The 11516-nt window shown below is 41.0% G+C and overlaps 1 protein-coding gene across 3 annotated transcripts in view; it reads right to left on the reverse strand.

Moving 5' to 3' along the window:
* The window catches only part of vegfc (vascular endothelial growth factor c), a 77782-nt gene extending 66918 nt beyond the window's left edge, over positions 1-10864 (reverse strand). The window contains exon 1 of one of the 3 annotated variants that reach the window (XM_041983251.1): positions 10678-10864. In XM_041983251.1, the coding sequence (XP_041839185.1) occupies positions 10678-10794 (117 nt within the window). In that variant the 5' untranslated portion in view covers positions 10795-10864. Of the gene's footprint in view, positions 1-6774; positions 6902-10677 lie in introns of those variants that run through there. The other 2 variants (XM_041983254.1, XM_041983253.1) reach the window with 2 other exon arrangements.
* Positions 10865-11516: the final 652 nt, after the last annotated feature.

The following is an 11516-nucleotide window of genomic DNA, read 5'->3' on the forward strand; positions in this document are numbered from 1 at the left end:
AATGGTTAATAAAGGTTATATCTGAACATAACAGTTCAGAAGAGGCTTGTTTTTATGGGAAAATATGGCAAAGGAGGAGGAGTTTTTCCATCCAGACCAATTAATTAAATCCTCCTGGTGGGATAAAAACATGAGGCAAGTGTGACTGTAGATGACATCTTAGCCTGTAAAGCAGGACACAAAATAAAGAAACAAGGAATCCAACCACCATGTTTCACCTCCTGCAGGATAACCAGCAGCACAAAGTAAAGAGAACCGTTCAGTAACTTCAGTAACTGGTTAAATTACGTAACTGACATTTAATATTGTCTTGGTCTATTTGACTTTTGTTGGCCTTACAAAAAAGTGAACAGTTCAATTTCTGGATATTAAATTATACAGATAAAAAACAAACAAATAATGTCTTGTTGACCTGTCCCTTTTAGAGGTCCATACAAGTGGTCTTCTTACTTTTTCTCCATTCCAGTATTATTTATGTCTCAAACAGCAGCTATTAAACATGTCATATTCCAAAGGATGGCCAGATCATTCCAGACTACAACAATTTAAACATATCATCATTCAGCTGCTGACCAGTTAAACATGTCATTTTTCAGTCAAAGACCAGTTAAACATGTCATAATGTAGCGGCTGACCAGTTAAACAAGTCATATTCCAGCTGTTGACCAGTTAAACATGTCATATTCATGTCGCTGACAGTTAAACATCTCATATAACAGTTGCTGACCTGTTAAAAATGTCAAAATCCAGTTGCCGACTACTGAAACATGTCATATTCCTGGCGCTGGAGCAGTTAAAAGGTAAAGGCAAATTTATTTGTATAGCATATTTCATGAACAAGACAATTCAAAGTGCTTTACATAAAACATTACAGCAGGGTGCAGAAAGCAAAACAAGTTGAAAAAAAAAACAAAGATTAAAAGAAATAAAATTAATCAAAAAATAAAAATAGAAAAAAAAGCTAAAATAAAATAGATAAAATGCAAGAACTAAAGTTCCACTGTAGGAAAAGACAGTATTAAAACATGTTCAAGTTTAAAGATTCCAGCTTAACAGAACCAGGTCCAGATCTGGGACCTTATTTGTCAAGCTTGCGTAGGATCAAAAGTTGACTATATTTGGCGTACGCAACTAGAAAGAAATATGATTTAACACTAAATAAATTGCTACCAATCAAAGATGTATTTGTACATATTTATTTTATACATTAAAACAAATGAGTAAATTACCGGCATCATTACTGTCATTTAGCAGAGGCTTTTCTCCAAAGTGAATCACCACTCTGTGAATCGAACTTTGGTCTCTAAATGGAAACAGGCATGGGGTGTGTGTGCACACGCTTTGATAAATCCGAAAGTAGAAGTGTGCAGCATTTCCTTTTAGCGCCGCAGACGCCACCTGTAGTTTTTCTTTGCTATGCACAGTTTGATAAATGAGGCCCCAGGACTCTAAATAAAAACTAGTTCCATGCAGCAGAGAACAGGTGGGTCTTTAACCTGGATCTAAATAAACTGAGTGTTTCAGCTGATCTTAGGCCTTCTGGGAGTTTGTTCCAGACATGTGGAGAATTGAAGCTGAATGCAGCTTCTCCCTGTCTGGTTCTGACTCTGAAAACGGATAAGAAACTGGATCCAGATGACCTGAGGGTTCTGGCAGGTTCATACTGGGTCAAGAGGTCACTGATGTATTTTGGTCCTAAACCATTCAGAGCTTTATAGATCAGCAGCAGAACTTTAAAGTCTGACGGACTGGCAGCCAGTGTAAAGACCTCAGAGCTGGACCAAGAGCAGCAGAGTTCTGAATAAGCTGCAGGTGTCTGACTGATGTTTTAGGTAGAACCTGTAAAAACACTGTTACAATAATCAAGCCGACTAAAGATGAAAGCATGGACTAGATTTCCAGGTCCTGCTGAGACATCAGATATTTTACCCTTGATATGTTCTTAAGGTGATAGTAGGCTAAATTTGTGATTCCCTTCATGTGTTTCTCAAAGTTTAGGTCTGAGTCTATCACTACACCCAGAGTTCTGGCCTGGTTGGAGGTTTTTAGGTCTGAGTCCAGCACTACACCCAGATTTCTGACCTGGTTGGTGGTTTTTAGGTCTGAGTCCATCACTACACTCAGATTTCCAGCCTGGTTGGAGGTTTTTAGGTGTATAGACTGAAGAGCTGTGGTGACCTTTAATCGTTTCTCTTTGGCTCCAAATACAATCACCTCAGTTTTGTTTTGTTTAACTGAAGAAAGTTCAGACACATCCAGTCATTAATATCCATGTATTTACCAAGAGCCTGTACAGGGCCTTGGTCTCCTGATGACATTGTACTACATATCTGCCTGTCATCTGTTTAGCCATGGTAACTAATTTTGTTTTTCTTTATTCCCTGTTCCAGTGGGAGCATGTAGATGTTAAACAGAAGAGGCCCCAGGATGGAACCTTGGGGAACTCCACATGCAATTCTGGTCTGCTCAGATGTAAAGTTATCTATCAACACAAAGTACTTTCTGTTCTCTAAATAAGATTTAAACCAGTGTAGTACAGCGCCAGAGAGGCCAACCCAGTTCTCCAGTCGTTTAAGCAATATATTGTGGCTGACTATATCAAATGCAGCACTGAGGTCCAGTAAGACTAAGACTGACATTATTCCATCGTCTGTATTCAAACATATGTTATTAATGACTTTGGTCAGAGCATCTCAGTGCTGTGGTGCTGTCTAAAACCTGACTGGAGGACATCATAGCAGTTGTTTTGTGTTAAAAAGTCATTTAGATGTATTAAAATATAGTTGATTACAGCTATTTTAGAAGTTATGGGAAGACGCCCGAAATTAAAGACAAGTTCACAATCTGTAACAGATCTGGCCAGGATGTCCAAACAGCAAAAGGAGGAGCTCAGCTGACATAAGATGTCGCCCAGATCTTTGCTGTTAATGGGATTGAAATGTGTCATGGTGTTTAAACTGGTTTTCAATGGGCACAGTGTGTCTCCTGAACCTGCTGTTCATGAACCAACTGTTTGTCTGATATTCTTGAAGTTTTCTGTGAAGAATTTGGCAAACTCATTGCAGGCCTTGGTGGAATAAAGTGGAATAAAGTGCAGGTGCTACTGACACAGGAGGATTAGTTATCCTGTCGACAGCAGCGAATAAGGCCCGAGCATTGTGACAGTTTTTGTTAATAATATATGAGAAATAGGACTTCCTTGCATATTCTATCTGCTGACCAGTAAACACATCATACTTCAGTGGCTAACCAGTTAAACATTTCATATTCCAGCTTTTGACCAGTTAAACGTATGATAATCTAGCTGCTGACCAGCTAAACATTTCATATTCCAGCTTTTGACCAGTTAAACGTATGATAATCTAGCTGCTGACTAGTTAAACATGTCATATTCCAGTTTCTGACCAGTTAAACGTGTCATATTCCAGCTTCTTACCAGTTAAACATTTCATATTCCAGCTTTTGATGTTATATTTATGTTGCTGACCAGTTAGACATCTTAGGTTACAGTCACTGACCTGTTAAAAACGCCAAAATCCAGATGCTGACTACTGAAACATCATATTCAAGCCCCTAAATAGATAAACATGTCATATTGCAGCTACTGACCAGTAGATTGTGTTGTATTCCAGTTTTGTCCAGATAAATGTCATACTCCAGTAGCTGACCAGTTAAACATGTAATATTCCATTGGCTGACAACTTAAACATGTCATATTCATAATGCTGACCAGTTAAATATGTCATATTCCAATTGCTGACCAGTGAAACATGTCATATTGCAGTTGCTGTCCAGTTGCATGTGTCATATTCCAGCTGCTGACCAGTTAAACATGTTATAGTCCAGCTGTTGCCCAGTTAAACATGTCACATTCCAGCTGCTGTCCAATTAAACGTGTAATATTCCAGATGATGACCAACTGAACATTTCATATTCTAGTTCCTGTCCATTTAAACGTGTCATTTCCAGTAGCTGACCAGTTAAACATGACATATTCCAGTAGCTGACCAGTAAAACTTGTCATATTCCAGCTGCTGACCAGTTAAATATGTCATATTCCAGGTGCTGACCAGTTAAACATGTCACATTTCAGCTGCTCTCCAATTAAAAGTATCATTTTCCAGATGCTGACAAGGTAAACATGTCATATTCCAGCTTATTGACCAGTTAAACATTTCATATTCCAGCTTCTGACCAGATAAACATGTCATATTCCAGTTTCTGACCAGTTGAACGTGTCATATTCCAGCTTCTTACCAGTTAAACATGTTATATTCCAGCTGTTGCCCAGTTAAACATGTCATATTCCAGCTGCTGTCCAATTAAACGTGTCATATTCCAGATGATGAGCAACTGAACATTTCATATTCTAGTTCCTGTCCATTTAAACGTGTCATTTCCAGTTGCTGATCAGGTAAACATGACATTTTCCACTAGCTGACCAGTAAAACTTGTCATATTTAAGCTGCTGACCAGTTAAATATGTCATATTCCAGGTGCTGCAGAGTTGAACGTGTGTCAAGCCCTCACCTGGTCAGGCCAAGCCTGTCCTGCCATGCTACTGCAATCACTCCCCTGATCATCCACACCTGTCTCTGATCCTCTCACTCTGCCCCATTCACTCCAGCTCTGCACTACTGCCAATCTCCCCAGATCAGTCACACCTGTCTCCCATTTACTCACCAGTCCTTATATTCCCCAGCACCACACTCAATCCCTGTCAGACCTTGATGTTCTTACCAGCATGGATCCCACTCCACTCCTGTACTCACTCTGTGGACCTCCAGTCAGCCCTTCCGTTGCCTGCTTGAGTAAGACGATTCCATTCTGTTCTGCATTATAATAAAGTTATGTTAACCTTCTCCTGTCTCTGTGAGGTCCATGCATGACAATGTGTCATATTCCAGTTGGTGACCAGTTGAATGTGTCGGATTCCAGCTCCTGACCAGTTAAACATTCCATATTCCAGCTGCTGACCAGATGAACATGTCATATTCCAGTTTCTGACCAGTTGATCCTGTCATGTTCCAGCTGCTGAACAGTTAAATATGTCATATTCCAGTATATGCTAAATAGTTAAACGTGCCATATTCCAACTGCTGACCAGTTATACATGTCATTTTCCAGCTGCTCACCAGATAAACATGTCAAATTCCAGCTGCCCAGTTAAACGTGTCATATTCCAGTTGCTGACCAGTTAAACATGTCACATTACAGCTGCTACCCAGTTCAACGCATCATATTCCAGTTCTTAAACAGTTAAATGTGTCATATTCCAGCTGCTGCTCGGTTAAACGTGTCATATTCCAGTTGACCAGTTGATCGTGCCATATTCCGGCTGCTGAACAGTTAAACGTGTCATATTCCAGCTGCTGACCAGTTAAATGTCATATTCCAGTTGCTGACCAGTTAAAAGTGTCACATTCAAGTTGCTGACAAGTTAAGTCTGTCCTTTTCCAGCTCCTGACTAGTTAAACATGTCATATTCCAACTGCTGACCAGTAAAACGTGACATAATATATAATATATATATAGTTATAGTTATATATATATATATATATAATGATATAGTTGCTGACCAATTAAACACATCATATTCCAGTTGTTGCCCAGTGAAAGATGTCATATTCCAGCTGCTGACCAGTTAAACATGTTAATTCCAGCGACCCATTTAAATGTGTCATATTCCAATTGCTGACCAGTTGATCGTGTCATATCCCAGTTGCTGACCAGTTAAATATGTCATATTCCAGTAGCTGCTGACCAGTTAAACATGTCATATTCCAGTTGCTGAACATTTAAATGTGTCGTAATCCAGTTGCTGACCAGTTGTTCGTTTCATATTCCAGCTACTGACCAGTTAAACGTGTCATTTTGCAGTTGCTGACCAGATAAATATGTCATATTCCTGCTGTTGACCAGTTAGACATCTCATGATGGTGAGGCGGACCAGTTAAACGAGTCATATTCCAGCTGCTAACCACTCAAACATGTCATATTCCAGACACTGAACAGTTAAACATGTTATTTCAGCTGTTGACAAGTTAAACATGTCATATTCCAATTGCTGCCCAGTAAAACGTGTCATATTCCTGCTACTGAAAAGTTAAACAAGTCATATTCTAGCTGCCGCCCAGTTAAACGTGTCATATCCCAGTTTCTGACCAGTTGATCATGTCATATTCTAACTGTTCACCAGTTAAACATGTCAAATTCCAGTTGCTGACCAGTAAAATATCTCATATTCCAATTGCTGCCCAGTAAAACGCGTCATTTTCCAGTTGCTGGACAGGTAAACAAGTCACATTCCATCTGCTGCCCAGTTAAATGTGTGATATTCCAGCTGCTAAGCAGCTAAACACATCATACTTCAGCGGATGACCAGTGAAACAAGTCATATTCTAGCCACTAACCAGTTAAATGTGTCATATTCTAGCAGCTGACCAGTTAAAAGAGTTATATTCCAGCCGTCAGTCAGTTAAACATCCCAGATATCCCAGATCCTGACCAGTGAAAAAAAGTCATTCAGTTGCTGACCAGTAACACATGTCACATTCCAGCTGCTGAGCAGTAAAACATGTGATATTTCAGCGAGTGGCCAGTGATACACTTCATATATTAGCCGATGACCGGTTAAAAACATCATATTCCAGTTCCTGACCAGTTAAACTTGTCATATACCAGTCACTGACCAGTAAAATATGTACATTTATATGTAAAAAATATGTAACCTGACCTGCAGACCTTACCGCCAGCCCTGATCTGCAGACTTACATGCAGCTCTGATCTGTAGACCTGACCGGTTAGTGGAGGTGTAGATAGACCAATTCAAGCTGCTGTTCTCCCAGCCCCACTGGGTCCTGTCACTATGAATGAAGCTCATTTCAGTCACTTGTGTCCACAATCTCTTCTTTTCAGTTTCAAACCAAATCTCCTGACCACAGATGAGGGTTAGACTGTGGACAGACCAGTAAATGATTAGCTTTACCCTTCAGCTGAAGGGTAAAGCTAAAGGGTAAAGGTAGATCTGCAGGTCAGAGCTGAAGGTCATTGCTGCAGGTCAGGTCTACTGGACTGTGATTTGGTGGCTGTGGAGGCCATTGGAGTCCAGTGAACTCATTGTCATGTTCTTGGAAGCGGGTGGAGATGATCTGAGCTTTGTGCAGGGCTGTACATTTACACAATGGTCTGATCTCATGGGGTGACACAGACTGGCAACTGCCACTCTAAATCAAAGTCTTGCCACCTCTGCTGCCTCCTCAGTTGGCAGTGTCAAATTCAAGGAATAATAGTTATGGCAAATTTGACATTTACACAGCGTGACTGTCTGATGTCCGACTACACTGAATGCAGCATGAGGTAACTCGACAGCTTGGTTTTGAAACTGAGAGGAGGGAAGCGAGGAGGGAGCTGCAAGAACAGAAGGAAAGCAGTAGCACTGAAAAACTACAGCTCAGTTCTACTAGCTGCTCATAGCTGTGAAGCAGATTTGAGTCGACTAAAAAGAGCGTTATTTTGCTCCCTGCGCATGCAGCCTAATGTTACAGTAGGTCTGGCGTTAGGTTTGTCCAAGGTAGAAAGGCTAATATGACTCATGACAACACTGTAAAGTTTCTTCAAAAGGTAGAAAAAGGAGGAAAGGCAGCATCTCTGGTTTTTCCTCACCAGAGTAAGGTGAGGTAAGAGAATCAGAGAATCAGACTAAAATAATGAGCCAGATTGATGGAGGAGATGGAGAGAAAGAAGAGATAACACAAGGCGAGATGATGAGAACAGGAGGAGGTGGTGGGAGACCACAGCAGTGAAGAGATGGAAGAAGATCTGCAGGATGTACAGTAGGAGAAAGTCAGATGTACGACAGCGTGCAGGGCTGAGACAGTGAAAGCCAAATTTAAACCCTCTTTAAATAAAGATTTCTATTCATCCTAATTATTATGTTTGCTTTAATAAGAATAGTTGGGAAGAGAGTTTTAGTATTTTCTGTGTATTTTTGACCCTCTGTTAAGGTTAAATCCCAAAATCAAATAAACTTTTCAAAAAGAAAAATCCCTCCCAGGCCCAATTCTGTCATGTTGTCCATGTTAACAGCCTTAACGGCTCCTAATGGAGTTTTTACTACTTCTTATAATGTATGACTAGTTGTTTATCAGCTTGTATCTGTCCTCCTCTCCATCTTCTGTCCAAGTGGGGGATCAGCACAACCAAAACATGAGAGTTTCCCTAAGACCTTCCGAGGAGGAACGAGGAGAAGCTTCTGCAGCAACTGGTAGAAATCTGGTCCGCGGTTGGAGAGCTCACTGGCTGCTCGCCACTCACATGAAGTTAGAGGGACTCTGCTTTTTCCATGATGTCAGAATCAACCTAAAACCCAATATAACCTTTACAGGTGGACTTTATCAGACTTTCTCTAAACTTCTGGATGAACTGTTCCATGTTTATAATTGCAACAAAATAAAACAGAAAAGGATCAGAAGCATGAACAGTCTATTGAATGTGGAAAGGGTGTTGAGGTGACTCAACAGCAGCACAAATGGCTCTGTTCCTGGTTTAAACAGTGTACAAAGGCCAGATGAGCAGGGCCACAGCTAACTGCAGCAGATGGAAGCAGGTGCACGACACCTTCTGCTTCAATGACAGCTTGTCCTCTTGAATAAAGGAAAGTTTACATGTTTCATGGAACATTGCTAACCAACACATTGGAAAAGGATTAGGAAGAAGCATGAGCTTATTTAAACCTACCCATTATTCCAGGGAGTAAGAGAAATTTACTCTTCATTATCCTCTCCAAATTTGGACCTCATGAGACCCGGACCACACCTAACACATGATTAGTTGTAAATGATGTGGTTTACTTAACACTGTTGGTAGGTTTTGTTTATTACATTTTTCTGTAAATGTCACTTGAAAGCTGAACACCTCTGACTTGTGGTGGGTAATGGAGTGATTCTCCTCATGAGTCTTTCCGCTGCTGAAATGATGACCTGACACCTGCATGACGTGGTGTCCAGTCCTTTGCTTTAAAGAAACATGCAATTATTTAAACTACTGAAGATCGGGGAGAACATTCGCTGGTGATGAACAATAAAACCAGCCATGTTGATGTTAATAAGAAAACATATTGATTCTGCTGTTCAACTGCGATGGACGTGATGTGTTTGTTTTTATTTTTTGTCATTTTACTAAACAGAAACAGTGTGTCTGAAAATTCTTATTGTAATAAGAACTTTTTATGATTATCATTTGAATATTTTTTGTGTATTTTGGGCCCAGTAAAGTAGGTTAAAGTGAAAAAATGATCAGACGATGGTGAGGTTGTGCTGAAATAGTGATATCTAACAGATCCCTGCAGCTTATCACCTGCACGATGTACCCGTGCTCCCTCATGACTGTATGCTGTAAACTGAAGCCATGTCCTTCTGTTCACACCTGCTGCATAAAAAAATTAAAGTAAAGTCTGTCTAAAGTCTGAAGTATGGGAAACATTTTCTATGTGGGATAAAACTGAAAGTATTAAAGCTGCCCTGATAACTGTGTGAGTCGCCCTGGAGTTGTACTTCAAAGTTTAAATGTCAATTCTGGTGATAAACTTCTTTTACAATGACAGCTGCCACAACTTTACCATAAATAAAGTCTTAATGATTATATCTAATCATTAATGCTCTACAGCAGTGCTTCTCAGACGTTTTTCGGTCTTCTGCCTCTGAGATATTTTCCAGCTGAGTCTGACCAGAACAAAATAAAATCATCCCAAACGTGACGTGAGGTATATATATATATATATATATTAATATATTTGTGTGTATGTATGTATATATATATATATATATGTGTGTGACCACTTTATACATCATCATGCATTAGATGGAACACCCCGCTGTGTTAACACGGACCTGGATATTAAACTAGAAGGTCCGGGCTCCACAGTCTAATACTACGTGGAATAGGTATAAAATCCTTAGCGCATCTTTGAATTGCCCCCCGAAACGCTCCCTCTCTTTCTTCCTATTGTTGGGGTCCAGTCCGTCCAGTAGCGGATGGGACTGAGTGAATCTGGAAGCTGGAGGCTGCAGCTGGAGCTCGCACTCACCGAGCTGTCTCGTGCAGCTATGAGACCTGCCTGTCCGCTCCAGGACATGTCCACTTATCTCAAACTGTCCTGCTTTTCGCTGAAAATGTAATGAGACACGCTTCTGACATCAAACTGAGACTTAAAATCAAACTACAAGATCTTCTCTACATAAAATATTCCGTTTAGTTCATACTGATGGGGCCATTAGTGGCTCGTCCCCACACCGACCCTCTCTGTTAATCATCAACAAATTATTAACAACCATCTTTGATTTTCTTTAGCCCAATAATCCTCAGAAGAACCAAACTGATAAGTGTTCCACGGTGCTTAGTGGTGGGATCAGTTCCCTCCAGATCCAGTTCGCTTAAGTCCGCCACTATTTAGCCAAAAAGATTTGAGAGATAATTAGAAATACTTTCACATTCAACCAAAGGAAGCAATCTGAAACAACCTAAAGAACCCGCGTGTTTCCAGACCTCAGCTGACTGTAACCACGGAGATCAGCTAAAACCCGTAGAACTGAACCGGGATTACTTGAGACTACCGACCTGAACCCGCTGGACGCTGCAAACACAGAAACAAGTTCTGCACTTTCTTCCTAAACTTACCGGCTCGTCCATCTGCTCGTGCTCGTGGTTTTCATCATAGTCGCGGAGGCTGACGTCGCTGGCGAGGTTGGAGTAGAACAGAAAAACCAGTAACAGACATATTCCCAGTAGGTGCATGTTTAGAGGAAGTCCTCGAGTCTGATGGTCCCACAGTCAAAAGGAGAGGATTTAAAAACCTCCCCAGAGTCTGCGCTGCCCTGATGCCTCTCCCTCCCTCTCGCTCTCTCTCTCTCTCCCTCCCTTTCTCGCTCTCTCTCTCTCTCTCTCTCTCTCTCTCTCTCTCTCTCATCCTTGTCTTTGTCCAGGGCCGGTTCTAGCTCCTGGACAGGCTGCAACATGGGATCCGGGTGGGGTTGGGGGGACAATCTGTCTGACATACAGGGGCGGATCTAGAGAAAGTTGAATGGGGGGGCTGGACACAGACTGGGAAACTGATGGCACATGTATAACCTCAGCTATACAAAATATAATTAAAAAGCAGGATTTATTTCCAGATAACTAACATATCAGAGGATGAAGCAAACATTTTACCATGTGATGAAAAATATGAGCTGACAACTAATCAGGTTAACTGGCAACAGGTCAGTAACATGACTGGGTATAAAAGGAGCATTTCGAGTCGGCCTACAGGAATGAGATGGACTGGCGTCATGGTGCAGCATGAACAAATTTCTTCCAGACATAAAGGTGTTTTCATGTGAGTGGATCCAGTGGCCTCAGGTGCAGCGATGGCTGCACTACAGGTAACTTACTTGTCACAGTGCTTAGACTTGGGTTGATATTTCCCAGCGGTACCTGAAGGCATTCTCCCTTTACCTCTGATTGCTTGCCCTGATTGC

The sequence above is a fragment of the Melanotaenia boesemani genome, chromosome 4, assembly GCF_017639745.1.
Source record: "Melanotaenia boesemani isolate fMelBoe1 chromosome 4, fMelBoe1.pri, whole genome shotgun sequence".
NCBI lineage: Eukaryota > Metazoa > Chordata > Actinopteri > Atheriniformes > Melanotaeniidae > Melanotaenia > Melanotaenia boesemani.